Consider the following 26,354-nt stretch of genomic DNA (forward strand, 5'->3'; position numbering starts at 1 on the left):
GGGGCTGTTTTGATACCTCAGTTTAAGACATTTCGAGCCATAGTGTTTGTATAATTAGGGGCATGGTTGCTTTGATTGACAGCTAGTCTATGCTGGTGAGTCTTCTTCAGAGCTCCGCTACCAGACACCGCTAGCCATGGCTGCTAGATTTTCCACAGGACCGTCGTTTGTGGTAATGGTTTACTTCTGGTGATCCTACCCAGTAGAAAACATGACGCCCGCCAAAGAGGAAGACGCGCAGCTGGTTGAAGGCCATTTCAGGGCAACATTGTTGAGTTTTGCTCTGACGCTTGTGTAGAATACAGACTGCCATTTCTGCTAGCCTGTACATGTTGGGTGTCGGTGTGAAGTGAGCTGCCATCACTGTGAATAATAAGCATCTCATTACTCTGTTATAACAACTCATCTTTTTTTCTGGGATGTTTTCTGGTGTTTGTCTGTCTGTTTGTCTCTCAGCAAATAATGAAGGACAAATGGATGAATGTTGGCTATGATGGAGACGAGCTAAAACCCCACTCGGAACCAGCTGAGGACTACAACGATACCAGCCGCATCGGTGAGCATTCAGAAACTGTTTCTCTGCTGCTGTGCCACTCAAAGTGCTTTTAAAACAATATTACACACAAGGAACATTAATAATAACTTTTATCTATGTAGTACTTTTCAAAACAACAGCATAAATTAAAGGGTGATTGTTCTGGAGGAACTGACTAAAATTCTAATCGGAGATATAGCTATAAAAAAAATAAATCAGCCGTGAACATGTCTGGTGAGGATGGCCCCTGGTCTTCCAGACGCGCCCAAGTGGGAGGATGGCGTGAGCAAGACCACAGTCACGTTGGAGAGATCGTATTTCCCAGCTGGCTTTGTTAATATCTCGGAATCCCCCAGGAAGAGTTAGAGGACTTGGTCGAGGAGAGGGAAATTTGGACTGAGTTGCCTGGTCCTTTAATCCAGCAGTTCAAAAATAAATTAGGAGCTACTTTAAGTGTCCTGAATGATAGTTATAAAATGGCTTTTAAAAAGTCTTGACCACTGACTCTGTTACAGGTACTTAAAAAATCTGACTCCTTTATACAATAATTGTAGCAATGATGCTCTTGGATTTAATGTGAAAACGACTCTCTACATCTTCATCTGAATGAGCTGTGAAACAATACACTGGGTGTCCCACCAGGGGGCTGTGGCCCACCTGCAGTACCTTCACGGCCCACTGGGGTTTTAGATGATGCTGCTTCATTTGTACACAACTAAAATATTATGAGCTTCTCAAACTGAAATATTTCTCTGGAGGAAATGAAGACCCATGTTCTACCTGTGGAGGCCTCCTCAGAACAGAACTGTAAAAATGTGAGCAGATGCACAACTGTTGGGTGAGATGCCGTAAAATCCAGGTCGACAGTGGCAAGTTGTGTCCAGTGTGGGTGGAAGAGTGAAGGTTCGTTACCCAGGTTAGTTGTGTTTGGTGATCTGAAGAATAACTCCATGCTCTAATTCCAGATGTGATGGTCGGGATGGGCTTTACTCGAGAAGAAATAAGAGAGTCTCTTGTCAGCCAGAAGTACAATGAGGTCACCGCCACATACCTGCTGCTGGGACGCAAGACTGAGGTGAGTTATTCAACCTTGTTGGCTCTTTGATTTTGACATTTCTCTTCTCGCAGTCCTTCACAGACCTCAGGCCCAATGATGTCGGTGATTATTCCTAGATTTTGTAATCAGAGGGAGTAGTAGACTGTGAGACCAGTCCGAAACAAGCTACTACCCCAGCCTAGTACTGGTACCGTTCCATGGGCACAGATGGGTAGCACTGTAGTGTGATTGGGAATTGAACCCAGGTCTGCAGATTGGTACACCTGGGCCCGGTTTCATAAAGCAGTCTAAGCTTACTGAGTCGCCTAAGGTTAGTCACCCAACATTATCCATCTAATCTCCATTTCACATCGACGGCTACGCTTGTAGATTAGCCGTCTTATGTTAGTCGACGATCTTCACAATCATAGTGGCCTCGCAAGTGGCGTAGCTAAGAAACGCCTCCAGTGCGCAACAGTTTTGTTTACTTTTGGGTTGGTCCGTCTGCTACAAACATGGCTGAGTCTACCTCAGCAGAGGAGAAGTGCTCCTGACCTCAGCCTCTGTAAACATCTCAAGTGGATTATTCCGATCCTGGAACACTCACTGCACTCTCCTTCCTTCCTCCTCCATCAAGTGGTAGTACCATTTTTTGAAGTAAGGCACTGATGTTTTTTCAGCTAAAACAAGATCAGCCGCCTCTGTACCAGGCTAAAAACTTTAGTTGGGTAACGCGAAACTTTAACCAAGTAAGCCCTTTGTGCAACCACTAACATCAAAAGATGAGTCAATGAAGAGTGTTTAGTCCGCTAAACAAGATTAGACCACTTGAAACTAGGCCCAAGTCTTTATCCTCTGAGGTTCCTGCTCTCCGCCTGTCACACCTGTGTCTGGACCATGGCTCGGATTTTAGGCCTCGCACATTATCCTGTCATGGTTATGACTGAGAGTAGACATGGGGTTGTGGACAAGAAAACATCAGTGCACATTCGACTCCTGATACTAATGACACAGGTAGCCGTTAGGGCTTTTAAGATCTGATGAGGAGGAGTTTGTGGAGTTCTATGTGTAAGTATGTATCATAATGACGGTTAGTTTGCAGAGTGAATGTTTCATAGCTTCACTTCGCTATGATGATACTTCCATAAATATTAAATGGTTTTTATTTTTTTTAGTTTATATTATTATTAGTTTAGTTCTGTGTCACCAGTCCTCGGTCTACCTCGTGCTTCTTATTTTTAATGGGACAAGTGTGCTTCTGTGTTTGATGATTTTCTGAATGCTGACAAACCTAAAGATCAAGCATTCAGTTACCAAAACTGCTTCAAGTGATCCGGTGTCGCAGACCAAACCGTGTGTCGTCCCCCCCCCCCCCCCCCAAACATTGGTCCACCCTGCCTTCACTGCGCATGCGTCATGCGGGACCACAGCAGCACGTCTCAGACTGAGTCTCTACACCCAAAGCAATCAAAGGGACTAATGTGATCATTAACCATCAAATGACAAAGTAAAACCTCTTAAATCAGTCTAAAGTCAGTTTTAAGCAGAAATGAAGCTGTTTTAAGCAGAAACGAGGCGATAATTGGTGAGTCGCTACTGACGTTTGGAAATGACAGGGGCGCAGTGAACACAGCAGCTAGCAGCTTGTCTGGCTGCGGCGCTCTGATCACTTCCTCCATCTTTTATGATGAAATAATGCTGAATTTATGTGGAAATGATTGTTATACAAAAGCTTCAGATCGATAGAGATAAATGATGACTGGCAGTTTGAAGCAGAAATGAGGTGATAATGGGTGAACCGTGGCTGATGCATAGAAATGACGCATGCGCAGTGAAGGCAGGGTGGACCGATTTTTAGGGGGGACCATTCGGTCAGCGACACCGGATCAAATGGTGAGTCTGGGTGTGGGCAGTGTTTTAGGTGTCGTATTGATAAACCGCATGTTCCATTTCACAAGTAAGCGCTGATTAGGTGTTTGTCAGGGTCTTGGTCTTCAAATTAAGTCATAAATAGAGCTGGACCTGGTATTGGACTTGAACAAACTGGTGTTAGACACAGAGCTGATTTGTTGCACAGGTGGACCTGTATAATTTATCAGAACCAGGCTCGCTCCTCGTCCTATTGTAAGCATTTTTCTTCTGTGTCTGTCAGTCGGAGGGCAGTGAGTCTCGATCGGGCAGCAGTCTGAGTCTTGCTCGAGTCCGGGCAGGCGCCATCACCAATGGAACTAGCAAACACTCCACTTCGTCTTCCTCCTCTGGTGCTCCTTCCTCCTCTGGCCACAAGACACTGCGAAGCGCCTCCACGTACCACCGCCAACGTCGCCACTCTGATTTCTGTGAGGCAAACTCTCTCTGATGTTTTGTGGTTATTTACAGAGTCACAGTAGTAACGTTTATCTGTATCGATTTGTTCCAGGTGGTCCAGCAGTTCCCGGGTCAACACACCCCAAAAGGAGTCCCAGTGGTGTTGGAGAAGGGGCAACCGTTAAGGAGGAGCGACTATCGAGTCGCAAGCCGACGACTAATGTGGCCGGTTCTCGAAGCATTCCAGCTCCATCCAGTCCCATGGTTAGCGCTGCCCATAATCCAAATAAAGCTGAGATACCTGATCGGCGCAAGGAAGTCACCTCCACTACGGTACAACCAGCTGGTTATAATTTCAAACTTGATGATGTGTGAAAGAGCGTAGGTTTTACCCAAAATCTCCTCAGATCAATCAATCAATCAACTTTTTTCTTATATAGCGCCAAATCACAACAAACAGTTGCCCCAAGGCGCTCCATATTGCAAGGCAAGGCCATACAATAACCATGAAAAACCCCAACGGTCAAAACGACCCCCTATGAGCAAGCACTTGGCCACAGTGGGAAGGAAAAACTCCCTTTTAACAGGAAGAAACCTCCAGCAGAACCAGGCTCAGGGAGGGGCAGTCTTCTGCTGAGACTGGTTGGGGCTGAGGGAAAGAACCAGGAAAAAGACATGCCGAGAAGGGGGGCAGAGATCGATCACTAATGATTAAATGCAGAGTGATGCATACGGAGCAAAAAAAGAAAGAAACAGTGTATCATGGGAACCCCCCACAGTCTACGTCTAAAGCAACATAACCAAGGGATGGTCCAGGGTCACCCGATCCAGCCCTAACTATAAGCCTTAGTGAAAAGGAAAGTTTTAAGCCTAATCTTAAAAGTAGAGAGGGTATCTGTCTCCCTGATCTGAATTGGGAGCTGGTTCCACAGGAGAGGAGCCTGAAAGCTGAAGGCTCTGCCTCCCATTCTACTCTTACAAACCCTAGGAACCACAAGTAAGCCCGCAGTCTGAGAGCGAAGCGCTCTAATGGGGTAATATGGTACTACGAGGTCCCTAAGATAAGATGGGACCTGATTATTCAAAACCTTATAAGTAAGAAGAAGAATTTTAAATTCTATTCTAGAATTAACAGGAAGCCAATGAAGAGAGGCCAACACGGGTGAGATATGCTCTCTCCTGCTAGTCCCCGTCAGTACTCTAGCTGCAGCATTCTGAACCAACTGAAGGCTTTTTAGGGAACTTTTAGGACAACCTGATAATAATGAATTACAATAGTCCAGCCTAGAGGAAATAAATGCATGAATTAGTTTTTCAGCATCACTCTGAGACAAGACCTTTCTGATTTTAGAAATATTGCGTAAATGCAAAAAGGCAGTCCTACATATTTGTTTAATATGCGCTTTGAATGACATATCCTGATCAAAAATAACTCCAAGATTTCTCACAGTATTACTAGAGATCAGGGAAATGCCATCCAGAGTAACGATCTGGTTAGACACCATGCTTCTAAGATTTGTGGGGCCAAGTACAATAACTTCAGTTTTATCTGAGTTTAAAAGCAGGAAATTAGAGGTCATCCATGTCTTTATGTCTGTAAGACAATCCTGCAGTTTAGCTAATTGGTGTGTATCCTCTGGCTTCATGGATAGATAAAGCTGGGTATCATCTGCGTAACAATGAAAATTTAAGCAATACCGTCTAATAATACTGCCCAAGGGAAGCATCTATAAAGTGAATAAAATTGGTCCTAGCACAGAACCTTGTGGAACTCCATAATTAACTTTAGTCTGTGAAGAAGATTCCCCATTTACATGAACAAACTGTAATCTATTAGACAAATATGATTCAAACCACCGCAGCGCAATGCCTTTAATACCTATGACATGCTCTAATCTCTGTAATAAAATTTTATGGTCAACAGTATCAAAAGCAGCACTGAGGTCCAACAGAACAAGCACAGAGATAAGTCCACTGTCCGAAGCCATAAGAAGATCATTTGTAACCTTCACTAATGCTGTTTCTGTACTATGATGAATTCTAAAACCTGACTGAAACTCTTCAAATAGACCATTCCTCTGCAGACAGAGAGAGAGAGACAGAGACAGAGAGAGAGAGAGAGAGAGAGAGAGAGAGAGAGAGAGAGAGAGAGAGACAGAGAGAGAGAGAGAGAGAGAGAGAGAGAGAGAGAGAGAGAGAGAGAGAGAGAGAGAGAGAGAGAGAGAGAGAGAGAGAGAGAGAGAGAGAGAGAGAGAGACAGAGACAGAGACAGAGACAGAGAGAGAGAGAGAGACAGAGAGAGAGAGAGAGAGAGAGAGAGAGAGAGAGAGAGAGAGAGCACACACACTAAACAGACAGATTTCACTGCCAGCACGACAGTGATTGTCTGCTGACTGTTGTCGTGTTAATGCTGCAATGGCCACACATTTCTAGGTGCCATGCAAGCGATGTTAGATTCAAAGGATTCAAGGATTCAAAAGAATTTATTGTCATATGCACAAAGGAACATGTTCCCTGCACAATGAAATGTGATTACTGCATTTAACCCATCCTAATTGCCAGTTAGGAGCAGAAAGTCGCCTTTAGGCTCCCGGGGACCAGCTCCAGATGTATATCCCTGCTTTTAGGTCAACAGCAGGGCTGAGCAAACCTTGACTGCCTCATGACGACAGACCAACACACACATAACACACACATAAGCCGGCCCTGGTACATGAACACATATAAAAAGCACACACAAGTAAAACTTGGGAAAGAAAACCTTCATTGCTGCTGCATTGAATCACGCAGCAGCAAAACAGGAAAAAAACCCATCAGCACAATGAACAATGATCACACACAACAACAGGACGAGAGGGAGGGAGGAGGGGAGGGGCCCTGAACAGTCCACTGTCCACAGTCAATGTCATGAGGCAAAGGCATGAGCGTTGTTCTTCTCCAGGAGGTTTTTATCACAGTGGCCTTGAAGTGCAGCTGTGTTTTGGGAAGCCGAATGAAAATCCAGATTAGCAGACGCCTGAAAGATTCCACAGTCTGAGACAAAGTGGCTTCCAATACATCTGAATTAAGAAAGGAGATGTGGTCATTACTGACAATCAATGCGGTTTTCCAGTGCAGCAATCTTCCCGGAGATGGTATCCAACGCGCGGTTAACACCCGCCGACTGAGCTGACAGTGCTCTTTCAATCTAATCAATCGTGGGGCAGCCTGGACGGCCAATTATTGCCGCTTCCACTTCTTAATTTTCCGGTAAACCAGCGCTATGCCCGCTCCACACAGCAGAAACCCGGTCACCACCATGCCAAATATATACACATCTTCGACATCCTCCACAGACAGCATGTAAAGGCACATGACCTGCCATTTCCCTCCAACTGTCCATCACGTAGCCCATCACGTGTCCCGGCAGGACAGGTCGGGGTCCTCCGCTTCCAGAGTGTCTTGTAGAAAAAATAGTGTCAGTTGCGTTCAGAGACCACTTCAACAGATCCATTTTTGCTTTTTCCAGAAGAGCAAAGCTGGCAGCCTCACAGACAACACGTCACAGAAGCAGGAAAGATAAGGAGGGAGGGAGAAGGAGAAAAATGCGACCTTCTCGGCAGAGAGCAAGGAGGCAAAAAAAGATGTTCGTGTATGTCACCTGGAATTTGGCCGACACCTGCCACGAGAGGGATCGATGGGTTTGCATAGGGCACACACTGTCTTTCAGCTGCTGGTGTGCGCAAATAGATGTAGCAACAGGTGTATGAGGCAGCTACCATTTTACACGTTTTGCACATGATTCCTGCTTCATGCGCAAATTGACCAAATTCGCACTATGTATGAGGGGGCCCTTAGCTATGTTTGAGTTGTTCATTACCAACAAATTAACAGACATGATGGTTTGTTGTTATTTATTTTGCAGAATAACATCCCAGCTAGTGCCATGACACGGAGGAACACATACGTGTGTACAGATCGCGCCAACGCAGACAAACACTCGCTGCTGCAAAATGGCAAGGACAACAGGTGAGAGCAGCGTTCAGGTTTTCTGTCACACAGACAGAAGAATCAAACTGGACTGACATCATTCTGGTTCTTCACAACACAGAACCTTTGTTCCCATGAAGTCAGATTAACCTAGTGGTAGCTTTTATGATGACTTTCATTAACTAGCTGTATTGTCATGATGATGAATTCTAATCCAAACCTTTCAAAACATAAAAATTCTCCAACTCCTGCAGAGTCAGGACTTTCACATGTAAAAACTAACATGTAAATCTGCTACTTAAGTCGTGCAGTGGCTTCCAGCACAGTGTTTCCCACAGGATTATGTGGGACTGGGGTGGGTGGATGTCAGACCCTATACGACGTGCTCAGAACATTTGGCACAGTTTAAAGATAAATGCATATCTTCTGCACCTCCAGATCAAAATTAAGAGGCTGGAACCATGAAGGAGTTTCATACAACAAAACAGATCAGCTTGAGTCTCCCATGTGCCTTCTGACAAACTGAACTTTCAAGTCTTCTTTTTAACCCTTTGATGAACAACAGGATCAAAATGACCCATATCCATTTTCTATGTTATTTTGGCTGAGTGTGTCTATGATATATCTCTGAAATAAATTCATTTTATCATTTACTGTTCCAAGTATGCAGTAATATCTTGTTTTTGTTTACACAAGTCATCATTTCATTTTTCTTTCTTTACTTTACAGATTTTGTATTTCTACATCAAATTTACACACATGGGTCAGAAGTGCCCACATGCATTTACTATGCATGCATTTGGCTGGAAACTGTGAAATGTTTGTTTTTGTCGCAACATCACAATGGTCAACTTCTTCACTAGTGTTGCGCTGGCTGAGAAGAACCTGACCATTGTTGGGACTCCTCGCCAGAACAAGCTAGACATGCCACCTATCATGAAGCCATGCAAATCACGTGAGGTTTATAGCTCAGAATTTGCACTCAGTGGTAACTATGTGGAGGAGAAGAGAGAGGCTGTTGTCTTCCTGAGCACCATGCATGGTGACACCAGTCAGAAGAACAAACCAGAAGTGATCCGGTGCTACAACAAAACAAATGGAAGAGTGGACACAAAAGATCAGATGGTGAGCAGTTTACTCATGTAAGCAGAGAACCTCGAGGTTGGCCCGTGATACTCTGGTATGATAGGCGGGATGTTGCCGCTACCCACAATACCTACCCCAACTTCACCTCACAACACTCTGATTATATGGGTGGTGTGAACAATGCACAGTGGCTATCATCAAGGAGCTGGGCAAAGAGCTTGGCATGCCACATATGAAGAGGTGCAGGGAGGGCACACCCAAGCTCTAAAGGCATGTTATTGAGGCAGTGGGAGGAGGTGGGTTACAAAAACACAACACAGTCACCACCCAGCCACAAGAGGGCATCAGACAGGAGCCCAAAAGAAGAACATCTGCCCAGCTTCCATAGAGAAATGTCAGCAGCTGGTGTTCCCGATGCACCAGCCCGTGTGCAAGGAGCACAAACACTTAGTGATCACTTGTGAGGCATGTAAAAATTGAGATGGCAGTTTTTGGTCTACTGATGTATTCAGTTGTATTTTATTTACTTTCACCAGTTTTCTTTTGTTAAGCTACAGATACAGTTCAGTTTAATAGCTGTGTTATCTGTTACCAGAGGTGTGTGTGTGTATATAGGTAGGTAGGTAGGTATGTATGTATGTATGTAGGTAACAAAACGTTGCAAAAAGTGTTTGGCCCCGCTCACTGCTAAAGTATTGAAACTAATTATTTATAATATTAAGTCATTTAGTTTTAAATCACTAATGGGTCATTTTTGACCCGTGTGGTACATTTGATGTAGTAAATAAAAACTATTTTTGTTCCTAAAAGTATGAAGGAAGAACAGAAATAATGATCTTTGGTAATCAAAAACAAGGCATTTAAAGAATACTTAATAATAACAGAATATTCAATCATAAATTAAATTGATTTCAAAAGATACACCAAAGAAAATCTCAGCCACTGTGAAATAACCTGAGAAATGAATGCGGGTCATTCCATCAGGACCAGCCCAGCTCACCGCTGTGGTCGTTTGGTTCCTGCCCGGATCACTGAAATGTCCAGAGGCAACGCAGGAAGTAGTCACCGCTGAGCACTGTGAGGCGCCATCATCAGCTGCAGGCTGGCCTGGGAGTGAGAGAGTGTGTGTGTGTGTGTTGGAAGCATGGGTTTGACAGCTGTTTTTTTACACATTCAGCTTTTTCAGGTGCAGCTAATGAGTTGAACGTGTGCATGAGCAGGCTGACTGTGGACGTGGGTGGCAGGAAGCGTGCTGTCAGGGCAGATGGTTATCTGCTCTCATTCGTCTCTGCTGGCTGTCCTCTTTTGTGTCTCTTTAGCACTCTGTAATTGTCCTCTCACAGTCAGCTGACCCCCCAGGAAATGTCAGTGCACAGATGGAGGTTGAGGGTACAAAGAGAACTGGATGGATAATCGCAGCAAACAGGAGAGAAGTGCAGCATTAATTAGGAGCTGTAAGTGTCTAACGGGTACAAATGGTAGCACAAGGGCAGAGTCTAAGGTTCCTGTACTGAACACAGCGTCTGTGCAGACAGCACGTGGGTGTTTGACAGACTAATTATGATCACAGAGATTGTTAGGACACATGATCTGTTGGTGAGCACCTGTTATTGTGTTCAGACTTTAATTGGCCAGGATTTCTCAGCATCAGCCACTTCCTGTATCTGTCATTGCACATGCCCTGGAGGGATTGGTCTTCAGTCACATCCCTCAGCATGCTGCTACGTGAGCCACTCACTGTGGATTTTGTCTCTGGGGTCTGTGTTCTTGGTATAGTTACAGAGAGCGGCTTTGACAGGAAGTCCACTAACGCCTGGCTCCCCTCTTTTTGTCAGCTGTATGGCAAAAGGGTGCTGGACTTCAGGTGGAACCATCTGTGTATTATAAAGAGTTTCCTTGTCTTGAGGTTTGTGGGGTCTGTTTTCTCCTTTGACCAGCTCATCAGTCAGGCTGGCAGGACATGTGGTGTGATCTTACATCGAGACCTGAACTGCTTCTCTTTACTCTCTGGTGGTATTTGCTGTGGCTGATCTGCTTGATGCCTCCTTGTAGTTCTCATTAATTTGTGAGAAGCTCAGACCTTTATCCCTCCTATCTGATTCTTCCTTCTGGTAGATGGACCCTTTTCACCCTTGATCCTCTTCCCTCTCTTTACCACTAAATCAAATCAATCAATTTTATTATATAGCGCCAAATCACAACAAACAGTTGCCCCAAGTGCTTTATATTGTAAGGCAAAAGCCATACAATAATTACAGAAAACCCCAACGGTCAAAACGACCCCATGTGAGCAGGCACTTGGCGACAGTGGGAAGGAAAAACCCCTTTTAACAGGAAGGAACCTTCAGCAGAACCAGCCTCAGGGAGGGGCAGTCTTCTGCTGGGGACTGGTTGGGGCTGCGGGGAGAGAATCAGAAAAAGACCTGCTGTGGAAGAGTTGTCGTACTTGTCCGAATGACATTCTGATGTCTTGCTGTAGGCTCTGGTCAGGTGGATCATTGAGTCATTGTCTCGTTCATTACAGCTGTACAGCCGGATGTCATCCATGTCAACTTGAACCCACACCCACATTTAGCAATGACCTGAGTTAGGGGCTTCAGGCCTTGCAGTCTGTACCAGTTCACGGTGTTATTGAAACTCTGGTATAAGATGTTGGTATGCATACTGGTAATCCTGTGACCATATTTTTGATATATCAGTGCTGAATTCCATGGAGATTGGAGTCCAACACCCACTGGAAAACAGGTCTGATGAGAATACCGGAAAAGCTCCCACTTTGGTTGCATGGAGATCATAGCAATTCTGGTACGATACTCCTATAGCGCTCCCCCCTAACACACACACATACACACACAGGACACCTCAAGGAACCTGGTCATACTCCTTTGCAAGTCCACAAAACACATGTAGTCTGGTTGATCATACCTCTCTAATGTCCTTGACCTTTCTCGATACCTTGTGAGGGTATAGAGCTGGTCCTGACAAGGACTGAGCCCACATTGCTCCCCCTGAATCTAAGGATTGACTAACGGTCTAACTCTCCTCTCTCGTACCCTGGCCTAGGCTGATCAATTTCTCTGTTTGACATTTTCTAACCGCTGCAGATGGCAGAAAGTGAAACATGTAAGCTGCCGCTGAGATTTTCCAGAATGTGTTTCACAGTAAAGTGGTTTTTAACCCCTTTAAAAGTCAGTTCATCCATTTAGTACAGCATATTCATATCTACTACATTCTGTTGAAAAATCTGAGGACATTAAAGGGTTAAAGTCAGGTCAGCAGAGGTCATCGGGTTTGTCTTGATAACAGTTGAATTGCATTTCAGTGACTACGTTTACATGCAGCCAGTGACCCTTTCTAACCTTTCATAACCGGAATATTAGCAGTAACCCGGTTGCGCACGGCCATGTAAACACCTACAAAAACCCAAATATGCTCATATTCCGGTTTTTAAAAACCCAAATAAGACCCCTGGGTACTCCTTTTCTAACCCGAATATCAGGTCATATAAATACGCATCGGGATATCCCCATAGAAAGGAACATTATTCTGTGTTCTGCGCATGTCCTATCTGCAAGGAATCTTGGTCTTTTGAGTACGGCAACTACTTGTATGCGGCACGCGCAACCCACCGGACACAACAGAAGCAGAGATAACCAGCGCATTGTGTTCTGCGTCCTTATCAGGCAGGCCGGTCGCGGCACCAGTTGGCATCGCCGCGATTTGCTCTGCCTCCGATGCGCTTACTGAGTCTGCGGGCTCGGGTAAATGCCACAGCGTGCCAGTCACACTGCCCCCCTCTCTGCTGTGCGGAGCTGCGGCAACTCTGGCAACAGGTCCAGAGACTACGCTCGCTGTTTTGATGCGGAACGCTCCGGCATCTTGTGGAAAATCCACAGCGCCGCAGGGTCTCGGTAAACCGCAGCCGCAGAGCTCCGTGGCCATGACTTGGATTCTTTGTGGGTCCCGCCTCGTACCCCCGGAGGCAGTGAGCAAAGGGAGAGCACGCGCATTGTGTCTGCGTGTGCCTATTTATGATCTTCTTGCCCAGAAGAAAAAAGAGAGTTACACAGGAGAGAAAAGTGAGAAATGTTTGTTTGAGAAAAGTGTATAAAGTGTGTAGTGAGGGGTTTTACACGAAGCAGGATTTACACGAACGGCAGACCAAATTAAGCACAGGGGGAAGACGTGCGTCGCTGTTTAGATAGGGATATTTCAAATGATAACCAAAAGACCATGTATACAGGAGTAACTCTGTCTGCTTAAGCATGTAAACGGGTTATCCTAATGATTCAGAAACTGGAATATGACCTTATCCTGAACATTAACGGCATGTAAACGTAGTCAGTGTGTGTCCTGATGGGACGGATGTCTGGTGAATAACATTCTAATGAGTGCACGCTATTTGCTTATTTCTTCCCCTCAGCCCCTCCCTACCCTGAAGCTCCACCCCCTCCTGCTGTGTGCAGATAGTTCACATGATGTTAAATGATTTTGTTCTCGAGCGGCTGTGTTCCCAGTGAACACACTGATGTCTCTGCTCTATTTGAAAACTGTGTGGTTGTTTTTTAGAGCATTATGAATAGCAGCTGCAGGCCTCCAGCCAACCTGCGAGAGGGTGTGTGTGTGTGTGTGTGTGTGTGTGTGTATTCTAGCAATAATGATTAAAGCTGAATCTGTAATAGATAAATAGATAAAAAGAATAGATTAAAGCATTAAATTATTGGTTGCCCACTAACCATAAAGAATTCAAGTGAAAGTTCTTTTATCTAGATTTCTAGCAATGATTAAAGTTAAATTGTGTAATAGATTGATTCTATCTATCTATCTTATCTTATCTATCTGTGTGTGTGTCTGTTTTTATTTGTTTAGTCTTATATGCTGTGACAGTTTGAATAATGCCTGTTTAAAATATTTAATGAGGCCATGCTGCTCTCTGAGACTGAATATCCCGTCCAGGTTCAGACGATCTCTGCCATGTTTTGTCTCAACCATGTCTTTCGTTCCTTGTCCCACCGCCTTCCCCCTGCCTCGCCCCGCACACTCACAGCATTGCCGGTGCCTCAGGATCACATCATCATCAACACTTCCTCCCGGCTTTCCAGGGGGTCTACGGTGAGGAAGCACATTCCACGGAGGGCAGATCAGAGACCGAAGGACGCAGCTCCCATGTCGCGCCTGCATCACCCACCCTGTCCCCGACTTGCTAGTCCGCTTCCCCATGCCAGGACCGGGCCACCAACCAACTTGCTAAGCAACTCACGTCAAGCTGACGCGCAGGTAAGGGAGGGGCCTGTAAGAAACGTTTCAGCGCCAAGAACAGAAACTGGTCGAAATGTAGAAATGACCGTTCTATTATCTTCAGAGATCTTTGTTATTTGTGCAGTAACTTGTACTTGGTTTCAGTTTGTTGTTTAATAGTGTGACGCGACTGTGGACTGCCTTTATAGTACGGAATTGTTTATCTAACCCCTGCTTTCTTAACCAGTACTAACTTACCAGCCTTCATTCTGTCATAATAAATCCTTACAGGGTTCACAGCCAGTCCTTCTTGACCTCAGACCCTGGGTCCAACATTCGAGTCTAACTCTTTTTGCCCCTTGTGGAGTTTACATCGTCTCAGGTGTGAAACAAATTTAAGACAAAGACCAAACTAAAGAAAACAGGAATTCCCCCAAAGCATTTGAAGTAGGAGCGACCGATATGGCTTTTTCAGGGCTGATATGATTATTACTAATGTTGGAGACCAATAACCGACTATTTTCCTGCAATAAAAAGTGTTAGAATTAGATAACACCCACTCTTAACACAAAAGTTCTTGAAATGCTTTTAAAGCGTATGTTTAATTCACATAACCTTCAACACGATCATAAGGTTGAACAAATAAGTAAATACAGCGGACATAGTTCTGGTCTGCACACTGCTACCAGTCTGCGCGACAGCAGCCATCAGTGCTGAACTCGTGACGTGAACAAATCAGGTGGTGCTGTGGGTGAGACTTTGCTAAAGACCAAAAGACAGTGATTCATATTTCAAAAGAGTATTATGGAGAATGCGTCATTTTCTCCATATGATTTGGAGGTGATGGTCAAATGGTGAATGTGGTGGGCTTGTAGCCAGAATATCCTTAGTTCATTGCCCCATCCGATTGGAACATCATCAGGCTCTGCGGCAAGGTTGTTAATCCCCAGGTTGCTCCTGGTATGGAGTTGAGCATCTTGCATGGTCTGTGGGTGAATGTGAGGTGTCCACTGTAAAGCCCTTTGGCCATGAACGTTGCATCAATGGGCCTATGACAAGCAAATAAAATAAATAATTCAAGATGTCATATTCACTAATCTATTGTAAGAGCGGACAACCTGAGCAATTTAAATTAAATATGGTACAGATTAGATATTAATAATTTAGTGTTATATTTCATGCTATTTTGTTATTTTTTTATTATGCATAGTTCATAAATTATGTTTACAAGGTTACAAACACATTTATATTAGAAGGACATAGAATTTGCTCCCTTCTTCAAAACTTGCATACAGTAGCTTTAACCCTTTTGGGTCGACTGATGCCCTCCGTGTCAAAGTCACATAACCGAAATTAAGTGTATGTAACACCAATCGCTCCACTTTGAGGCTCCATTTGAATGCATGTTGAACGTGCAGACTTCAACCTATATACCACTTTTTTAAATGTTGTTAATAGGCCTAGTATAACTTGATCTAGGAATGTTTTTTACGCCATGCTTTTCCTGAATAGTATTTGGTACACGTTTTTGTAGAAACCCGCAGCAAACAGTGGTGTCATTTCCTTATCCAGCTGCAGCAGAGGGGGGGTGGGTAGACACACGACTTCCCCTTTATCACTGGTGTAAAATGCACAACCTAAGCCAATAAAAATGATCCCCAATCCACATAATTAGTTGCTGGGGGAAGAAAATTATGGGTGATTTTGGTGAGGAGGGAAAAGGAGACAGTGATCAAACCGTTTTGATATTTTAGAAATTTGTGATATTTGGACTGTTGTGGAGTGTATTAGCATGTGGTTAGTGTGTAGTGTTGTCATTTTTGTTTTCTGTGTCAAAATAATGAGATGTCTCATCAATGGGAGCAGGCGCCTCAGCCTTTTCTTTGAGCTGGACGGAGACGACGATGGGATGAGTCATCATCCCATCTCCTCTATGCATTTCATCAGGATTCTCCCTAGACAATGGAATAATAGCGCTGTGCGATTATAGCCTCATCACAGTGCAGTTATACTATGGCATCATCTCAAGATGTTTTTTTTTTTATGTCAAATAAAAAAACATCTTGAGATGATGGCTTGACATTGCCTTTTGCCCACTGGTCCGGCGGTGGTTTGGCCCACTGTCAAGCCACTAAAGGCCAGTACAATTTATAAAATGATGGCCTGCTTGGGCCCCTACAAATAGTCGCAAAATTCTGTTTATTTTACCATTTTTTTTCCAACGGCAAAGTCAAAATTCTTCACATATATCAAACTTCCGTCATGTTTGTTTGAAAGCTGAGGTTCCACTGTACATCTCTTGTCATTCGTGTTTGAAGTTACTAGCTCAATGTTTGTTTGCTTTTTGTGCACATCACAGTTAAAATATGCAAAGATTTGAAATCATTGTAGGCGGCGTCACTATTCAAAAAAATACACAAGCAAATTTTGTTGTGTTGATTGCTGTGCAATGACAATAAAGGTGATTCTGATTCTGAAATATCCCATCAGTATTGCTTGTTCACCATAATTTTCACTTGCTCTGCTGGTGGCAGTAAGACAGAGGTTCACAAACGTGGATCAAGGGGAGTTATTTTGATGGATGGAACATGAATCACTGGAAAGTAGCTACTGTAGCTGTATCAGAGCAAAAGTAGTGTATTTTAAAAGGAAACTGTCTTAATGACTTTAGAAATGGCCGATACTGATAACTGTAAAAAACAAAACAAAAAAATAATAATATTAATAATAATGAAATGAAAATAAAAAAATTGAATATCTGCTCCGATAATTGACCAGGCCAATAATTGGTCGACCCCTAGTTTGGACCAGTGGCTTCATGAAGGTTTCCAGCAATGCAGTCAGTCTTATATCTCGCTGATGAGGGAGTTTTAAATCAAATCAAATTAATTTTATTTATATAGCACCAAATCACAACAAACAGTTGCCCAAGGCGCTTTATATTGTAAGGCAAAACCCATACAATAATTACAGAAAAACCCCAATGGTCAAAACGACCCCTATGAGCAAGCACTTGGCGACAGTGGGAAGGAAAAAACTCCCTTTTAACAGGAAGAAACCTCCAGCAGAACCAGGCTCAGGGAGGGGCAGTCTTCTGCTGGGACTGGTTGGGGTCTGAGGGGAGAGAATCAGGAAAAAGCATGCTGTGGAAGAGAGCAGAGATCAATCACCAAGATTAAAAGCAGAGTGGTGCATACAGAGCAAAAACGAGGTGAATAAAAAGAAACACCTGGGTGCATCATGGGAAACCCCCCAGCAGTCAAAGTCTATAGCAGCATAACTAAGGGATGGTTTCAGGGTCACCTGATCCAGCTCTATACGTTTTTTCCAAAAGGAAGTTTTAAGCTTAATCTTAAAGGTAGAGAGGGTGTCTGTCTCCCTAATCCGGAATTGGGAGCTGGTTCACAGGAGAGGAGTCTGAAAGCTGAAGGCTCTGCCTCCCATTCTACTCTAGAAAACCCTAGGAACTACAAGTAAGCCTGCAGTCTGAGAGCGAAGCGCTCTATTAGGGTGATATGGTACTATGAGGTCCCTAAGATAAGATGGGACCTGATTATTCAAAACCTTATAAGTAAGAATAGAATTTAAAATTCTATTCTGGAATAACAGGGAGCCAATGAAGAGAAGCCAATATGGGTGAAATATGCTCTCCCTTCTAGTCCCTGTCAGTACTCTAGCTGCAGCATTTTGAATTAACTGAAGGCTTTTCAGGGAACTTTTAGGACACCCTGAAAATAATGAATTACAATAGTCCAGCCTAGAAGAAATAAATGCAATGAATTAGCTTTTCAGCATCACTCTGAGACAAGACCTTTCTAATTTTAGAGATATTGCGCAAAATGCAAAAAAGCAGTCCTACATATTTGCTTAATATGCGCATTGAAGGACATATCCTGATCAAAAATGACTCCAAGATTTCTCACAGTATTACTAGAGGTCAGGGTAATGCCATCCAGAGTAAGGATCTGGTTAGACACCATGTTTCTAAGATTTGTGGGGCCAAGTACAATAACTTCAGTTTTATCTGAATTTAAAAGCAGGAAATTAGAGGTCATCCATGTCTTTATGTCTGAAAGACATTTTCTGCAGTTTAACTAATTGGTGTGTGTCCTCTGGCTTCATGGATAGATAAAGCTGGGTATCATCTGCATAACAATGAAAATTTAAGCAATGCTTTCTAATAATACTGCCTAAGGGAAGCATATATAAAGTGAATAAAATCGGTCCTAGCACAGAACCTTGTGGAACTCCATAATTAACCTTAGTCCGTGAAGAAGACTCCCCATTTACATGAACAAATTGTAATCTATTAGATAAATATGATTCAAACCACTGCAGCGCAGTGCCTTTAATACCTATGGCATGCTCTAATCTCTGTAATAAAATGTTATGGTCAACAGTATCAAAAGCAGCACTGAGGTCTAACAGAACAAGCACAGAGATGAGTCCACTGTCTGAGGCTATAAGAAGATCATTTGTAACCTTCACTAATGCTGTTTCTGTACTATGATGAATTCTGAAACCTGACTGAAACTCTTCAAATAGACCATTCCTCTGCAGATGATCAGTTAGCTGTTTTACAACTACCCTTTCAAGAATTTGTGAGAGAAAAGGAAGGTTGGAGATTGGCCTATAATTAGCTAAGATAGCTGGGTCAAGTGATGGCTTTTTAAGTAATGGTTTAATTACTGCCACCTTAAAAGCCTGTGGTACATAGCCAACTAATAAAATAGATTGATCATATTTAGATCAAAGCATTAATTAATGGTAGGGCTTCCTTGAGCAGCCTGGTAGGAATGGGGTCTAATAGACATGTTGATGGTTTGGAGGAAGTGACTAATGAAAGTAACTCAGACAGAACAATCAGAGAGAAAGAGTCTAACCAACTACCAGCATTACTGAAAGCAGCCGAACATTAAGATATGTCTTTGGGAGGGTTATGAATAATTTTTTCTCTAATAGTTAAAATTTTATTTGCAAAGAAAGTCATAAAGTCATTACTAGTTAAAGTTAAAGGAATACTCGGCTCAATAGAGCTCTGACTCTTTGTCAGCCTGGCTACAATGCTGAAAAGAAACCTGGGGTTGTTCTTATTTTCTTCAATTAGTGATGAATAGTAAGATGTCCTAGCTTTACGGAGGGCTTTTTTATAGAGCAACAGACTCTTTTTCCAGGCTAAATGAAGATCTAAATTAGTGAGACGCCATTTCCTCTCCAGCTTACGGGTTATCTGCTTTAAGCTGCGAGCTTGTGGGTTATACCAGAGTCAGGCACTTCTGATTTAAGGCTCTCTTTTTCAGAGGAGCTACAGCATCCAAAGTTGTGCTCAATGAGGATGTAAAGCTATTGACGAGATAATCTATCTCACTCACAGAGTTTAGGTAGCTACTTTGCACTGTGTTGGTATATGGCATTGAAGAACATAACAAATCCTATCATATCATATCCTTCATATCATATCAATATCATATCATATCAATCATATCCTTAAACCTAGTTACAGCGCTTTCAGAAAGACTTCTACTATAATGAAACTTATTCCCCACTGCTGGGTAGTCCATTAAAGTAAATGTTATTAAGAAATGATCAGACAAAAAGGGGTTTTCAGGGAATACTGTTAAGTCTTCAATTTCTATGCCATATGTCAGAACAAGATCTAAAGTGTGGCTAAAGTGGTGGGTGGGCTCATTTACATTAGTCTAATAATAGATTAAATGCAGTGTTGAGGCTGTCATTCTCAGCATCTATGTGGATGTTAAAATCACCCACTATAATTATCTGACCTAAGCACTCAGTCAGACAAAAGGTCTGAAAAATCACAAAGAAACTCACAGTAACGACCAGGTGGACGATAGATAATAAATAAAACTGGTTTTTGAGACTTCCAATTTGGATGGACAAGACTAAGAGTCAAGCTTTCAAATGAATTAAAGCTCTGTCTGGGTCTTTGATTAATTAATAAGCTGGAGTGGAAGATTGCTGCTAATCCTCCTCCTCGACCCGTGCTTCGAGCATTCTGACAGTTAGTGTGACTCGGGGGTGTTGACTCATTTAAACTAACATATTCATCCTGCTGTAACAGAATAAATCAATATGTTGATCAATTATTATAGTTTTAGCTATGAGTTTTAGTCAAAAGCTCTCTGTACAAACATTCACTGATGTCTAAGCCACAAGAAGGGGGAGACTAATTTGGCACTGAGTCGTCATCCCCATCAGGAAGCGCCAACAAGTCCAAGTCAGTCTTTCTTGTGCTATTCTTTCCAGAACTTCATTCATGTTGTACTAAATATTAGCTGTCCAACAGACAGACAAAGATCTGACTGTCTAGACTTAGGTGATCAGTGGTGCCTGGGTGTACCCACAGACTTCATTCATTCCACACAGGTCACAAATGGACAAATGAAGCCCAACCATGCCCCCACCTCAGAGTTTCTGAACAACCTGAAGCAAAAAGACTAACCTTGGTTTGAGTGTTTCATTAAAGCATGTTTTTGTGGATCAGTTGGTGGTTTTCATGAATGGTGGCTTTAGTGTGGTTATTAAAAAAACATGACCCGCTTAATTCTTCTGTAATCATGGATTAACGAGACTTAACATCATCAAGCTATCAAAAGCTGCTAAAAGTGCTAATGCTGTTAATATACAATATTAAATACAACCCCAATTCCAATGAAGTTGGGACGTTGTGTAAAATGTAAATAAAAACAGAATACAATGATTTGCAAATCCTCTTCAACCTATATTCAGTTGAATACACCACAAAGACAATACATTTAATGTTCAAACTGATTGTTTTTATGCAAATATTTGCTCATTTTGAAATGGATGCCTGCAACACATTTCAAAAAAGTTGGGACGGGGCAACAAAAGACTGGGAAAGTTGATGAATGCTCAAAGAACACCTAATTGGAAACAGGTGAGTGTCATGATTGGGTATAAAATGAGCATCCCCAAAAGGCTCAGCCGCGAGGATCACCACTTTGTGAACAACTGCGTGAAAAAAATAGTCCAACAGTTTAAGAACAATGTTTCTCAATATTCAATTGCAAGAAATTCCATCATCTACAGTCCACAATATAATCAGAAGATTCAGAGAATCTGGAGAACTTTCTACACGTAAGCGGCGAGGCTGAAAACCAACATTGAATGCCCATGACCTTCGATCCCTCAGGCGGCACTGCATTAAAAACCGACGTCAGTGTTTTTTTGTTTTTTTTTCAAGATGGCGCTGCTGACGCAGCTGTCTGTTACTTCAGCTCTACCCCCTCTTTTCCTACTTTCGCTATTTTTAATACTTTTTAATAGTGCTTATTTGTCTTTATTTGCAGTGCATGGTACCCTGTGCAAGTATGCACATGGGAAACCCATTTTTGTTACTCTTGTAATTATTTTCATGCTGCTGTCGGCACTCTTTGAGGCAGCGCGGGGAAATCCCTTTGTTTCCAGCTCCGGACGTCCCATTGTTTATAGCCGGGATCAGCTGCTTGGACTAAGAGACTCAATGTACAGCGGGCCGGGTCCCCACTATGCTGAGCACCTGGACGTACCTACAGACATTCAGAAGAAATGGAGGGGCTGCAGGGGAGGGCGGACAAAGCTGAGGACTTATATTCCATCTGTGGTCATGGGGAATGTAAGATCTCTCTGCAACAAGACAGAGGACCTAGCATTTCCAGAGGCTGTATAAGGGCTGCAGTCTCATGTGCTTCACAGAGACATGGTTGGATGAACATGTACCGGACTCTTTAATCCACATGGATGGCTTCACACTCATCAGCGCGGACAGGACGCTGGTGCAGAGCAGAAAAAAGAGAGGAGGGGGCTTGCCGTTTATGTGAATGAGAGATGGTGCAGCGCAGCTCATATTCACGTCAAAGACCAGATCTGCTCCTCGGAAGTGGAGCTACTCGCGGTGAACATGAGGCCGTATTATCTCCCACGGGAGTTTGGAAGTGTGATTATGCTCTGCGCGTATATTCCTCCCTCTGCGGACTCCGCCGCTGCCTGTGAGCGGATTCACAGCACAGTCACGCTGCTGCAGACGCAACACCCCCACGCCTTCGTTGTCATCACCAGGGACTGTAATCACGCCTCCCTCTCCGCCACCCTCCCCACGTTCACCCAGTACACCACATTTAAAACCAGGGACAATAGAATACTGGACCTCTTTTACGCCAATGTGGAGGACGCTTACACCTCCACCCCAATCCCCCGCTGGGATGCTCTGATCACATTCTCGTCTATCTGCTCCCCCAATACACACCCAGGGTGAGAAAAGATCCAGTGCAGAAAAGGTCAGTGAAACTCTGGACTGAAGAGGCCACTGAGAGGCTGAGGGACTGTTTCAGAACCACAGACTGGAGCATGTTTCAAAACTCTTATGGTGAAGAAATCAACGGCCTGACCCAGCGTGTCACTGACTACATGAACTTCTGTGTGGAGAGCACTGTGCCCAACCGGAGGGTACGGTGCTTTCCAAACAACCTCCCCTGGGTGACGCCCGAGCTGAAGGTCCTGATGAACCAGAAGAAGAGGGCTTTCAACTCGCGAGACAGAGAGGAGCAGCGTAGGGTCCAACAGGAGCTCCAGTGGAAGATCCGTGTAGCCAAGAAGGTGTATGGAGGGAAGATGGAGGAGCAGCTGGCCCGGAACAATGTCAGAGACGTGTGGAGATGCCTCAAGACCGCCTCTGGATTTGGGCAGGGTGCCAGCAGGACTGCAGATGGGGATTCTCGGTTTGCAGTGGAGCTAAACAGCTTTAACTTTAACCTTTTTGGCTCCTCCACGCCTGCCTCCCTGCCTGCTTCCGGCCCTCCACATGTCTCCAGCAGCCAGCCCTCCAGTCCCTCTGACCCCCCACCTTCTACCCCCTGGTCACCTCCACTGCACCCTGTACCTCGTCCCTCCTCCCCCGTGACTGTATTCAGCACCAGCCCACCTCAGCTCACACCTCAGCTCCCCCTCCCCCCTCACTGTAACTCCAACCAAGGTGACAGGCCAACTCCTGCGGCTGAAGCAGAGGAAAGCAGCAGGACCTGATGGGATCCCCCTGAGGCTGCTGAGGACCTGTGCAGATGAGCTCTGTGAGGTCCTCAGCCACATCTTCAACATGAGCCTCAGCCTGGAGGTGGTCCCCACCCTGTGGAAGACCTCCTGTGTAGTCCCGGGTCCCAAAACACCGCACGCCAAGGAACTGGCCCACTACAGACCAGTTGCCCTGACCTCCCACCTCATGAAGACCATGGAAAGGCTCATCCTGTCTCACCTCTGCACTGTGGTGAGCGACACCATGAACCCACTGCAGTTCGCCTACAGGCCCAACATCGGGGTAGATGACGCTGTCATCTACCTACTGCAGCGAGTGCTCACCACCTGGAGACTGGCGGGAGCGCTGTGAGACTCATGTTCTTTGATTTCTCCAGCGCTTTCAACACCATCAGACCATTGCTGCTGCGGGGGAAGCTGGAGGACGCAGGTGTGGATGGACACCTCGCCGCTTGGACCATCGGCTACCTTACTAACAACCTGCAGTACGTGCGGCTGCGCGGCTGTCAGTCTGAGGTGGTAAGGTGCAGCACCAGGGCCCCCCAGGGCACCGTCCTCTCCCCTTTCCTCTTCACCCTCTACACCTCGGACTTCACCTACAACACAGACAACTGCCACCTCCAGAAGTTCTCTGATGACTCCGCTATTGTGGGTTGCGTGTCTGAGGGGAACGAGCTCGAGTACCGGTCGGTCATCACTGACTTCGTGGACTGGTGTGAGTGCAACCACTTGTGTCTCAACACCAGTAAGATGAAGGAGATGGTGATAGACTTCAGAAGGAAACCACCACCTCACCCACCGGTGAACATCCAGGGAGAAGTCATAAAGACTGTGGACAGCTTCAAATACCTGGGTGATCACCTCAACAGCAAACTGGACTGGACTCGCAACACTGACACCCTGTACAAAAAGGCCAGAGTTGCCTCCACCTCCTGAGGAGACTGAGATCCTTTGGAATGAGCAGGCCTTTGCTTAAGACCTTCTACGACTCTGTTGTAGCCTCAGCTCTCCTCTATGCTGTCGTCTGTTGGGCCCCGCGCAGCACAGAGCGGGAGAGAAAGAGACTGAACAAGTTGGTCTGGAAGTTCAGCTCTGTCCTGGGCTGTCCTCTGGACTCTCTGGAGGAGGTGGCTGAGAGGAGGGTGTTAACCAAGTGGAAATCCATCATGAACAACTCCTCTCACCCTCTGCACCGGACTGTAGTGGAGCTGAACAGCTCGTTCAGTGACAGACTGAGGCACCCTCAGTGCAAGAAGGAACTATACCGCAGGTCGTTCCTCCCTGCTGCTGTCAGGCTGTACAATAACACTGTGAAATAACCACATGCAATAATATGTCCACAAATCATGTGCAATAACTCGTTTAAAAATCCCTGCACTAATGTCACCTTACCTTATCTAAACTCCATTTCACATATTGTAAAGAAGATGCTCCTATCTTCTTTTCAATCCCAATCATGTATATATGTGTGTGTGTGTGTGTGTGTGTGTGTATTCTTTTTCTACCTCATTTCTTGTGTGTTGTACTGTTACAAGTATTATTATTATTGCTTATCCTTGCACACACTGTTTGATGAACATTTTCCTCTACTTGCACCCACCTTGTGTGTTTTTTAAGAGCTGACGTAACATGTGAATTTCTCCTCTGTGAGATCAATAAAGTTTATCTTATCTTATTATCTTATAAAGAATCTTACCACGTGGGCTCAGGAACACTTCAGAAAACCATTGTCAGTTAACACAGTTCGTTGCTACATCTACAAGTGCAAGTTAAAACTCTATCATGCAAAGCGAAAACCATACATCAACAACATCCAGAAACACCACCATCTTCTCTGGGCCTGAGCTCATTTGAAATGGACAGACACAAAGTGGAAAAGTGTGCTATGGTCTGATGAGTCCACATTTACCAGCGCAAAGTTCATAAGCCACCATCTGTGATGGTATGGGGGTGTGTTAGTGCCCATGGCATGGACAGCTTACACATCCGTGATGGCAACATCAATGCTGAAAGGTTCATCCAGGTTTTGGAGCAACACATGCTGCCATCCAAGCAACGTCTTTTTCAGGGACGTCCCTGCGTATTTCAGCAAGACAATGCCGAGCTACATTCTGCACGTGTTACAACAGCATGGCTTTGTAGTAAAAGACTGCGGGTACTAGACTGGCCTGCCTGCAGTCCAGACCTGTCGCCCATTGAAAATGTGTGGCGCATTATGAAGCACAAAATTCGACAATGGCCGGACTGTTGAACAACTGAAGTCATACATCAAGCAAGAATGGGAAAGAATTTCACCTACAAAGCTTCAACAGTTAGTGACCTCAGTTCCCAAATGCTTATTGAGTGTTGTTAGAAGGAAAGGTAAACATACCACTGTCCCAGCTTTTTTGAAACGTGTTGCAGGCATCCATTTCAAAATGAGCAAATATTTCCATAAAAACAATAAAGTTTATCAGTTTGAACATTAAATATCTTATCTTTGTAGTGTATTCAATTGAATATAGGTTGAAGAGGATTTGCAAATCATTGTATTTTGTTTTTATTTACATTTTACACAACATCCCAACTTCATTGGAATTGGGGTTGTAACATGAAAATGTCAGTCGACAGAAATGCTGGAGCACAGATTTCCTAAATGATCCGCCAGGTCAGTTAACTGCATAACAAGCCAGATTATGACAAATATCCATCCGTCCATCCATTTTCTTCCACTTTATCCGGAGTCGGATCGCGGGGGCAGCAGCTCAAGCAAAGCCGCCCAGACCTCCCGATCCACACACACCTCCCCCAGCTCCTCCGGGGGAACCCCAAGGTGTTCCCAAGCCAGCCGAGAGATGTAGTCCCTCCAGCGTGTCCTGGGTCTTCCCCAGGGCCTCCTCCCAATGGGATGTGCCCGGAACACCTCTCCAGCGAGGCGTCCAGGGGGCATCCGGAAAAGATGCCCGAGCCACCTCAACTGACTCCTTTCGACGTGGAGGAGCAGTGGCTCGACTCCGAGCTCCTCCAGAGTGACCGAGCTCCAAATTATGACAAATATTTGTAATAAAATGCTCAGAAAGGACAGATAGTTGGTCAACAACAGCTAACAGGCATGGCTAATAGTTTAATTAGTCATACATTAATGGCTTAAAACAT

General features: G+C 44.4%; 1 protein-coding gene across 6 annotated transcripts in view; it reads left to right on the forward strand.

Moving 5' to 3' along the window:
• The window catches only part of mark4 (microtubule affinity regulating kinase 4), a 162,900-nt gene that overhangs the window by 112,193 nt on the left and 24,353 nt on the right, over positions 1-26,354 (forward strand). For 4 of the 6 annotated variants that reach the window (XR_004560205.1, XR_004560206.1, XR_004560207.1 and 1 more), the window contains exons 10-15: positions 457-556; positions 1,501-1,610; positions 3,724-3,910; positions 3,991-4,211; positions 7,783-7,885; positions 13,933-14,210. Coding sequence is in view for 3 of the 6 variants with exons in the window: in XM_034168666.1 (XP_034024557.1) it covers positions 457-556; positions 1,501-1,610; positions 3,724-3,910; positions 3,991-4,211; positions 7,783-7,885; positions 13,933-14,210 (999 nt within the window). In the remaining 3 variants the exon portion in view is untranslated. Of the gene's footprint in view, positions 1-456; positions 557-1,500; positions 1,611-3,723; positions 3,911-3,990; positions 4,212-7,782; positions 7,887-11,632; positions 11,700-13,932; positions 14,211-26,354 lie in introns of those variants that run through there. The other 2 variants (XM_034168664.1, XM_034168665.1) reach the window with 2 other exon arrangements.

Source organism: Thalassophryne amazonica, chromosome 4, assembly GCF_902500255.1.
Source record: "Thalassophryne amazonica chromosome 4, fThaAma1.1, whole genome shotgun sequence".
Taxonomy (NCBI): Eukaryota; Metazoa; Chordata; class Actinopteri; order Batrachoidiformes; family Batrachoididae; genus Thalassophryne; species Thalassophryne amazonica.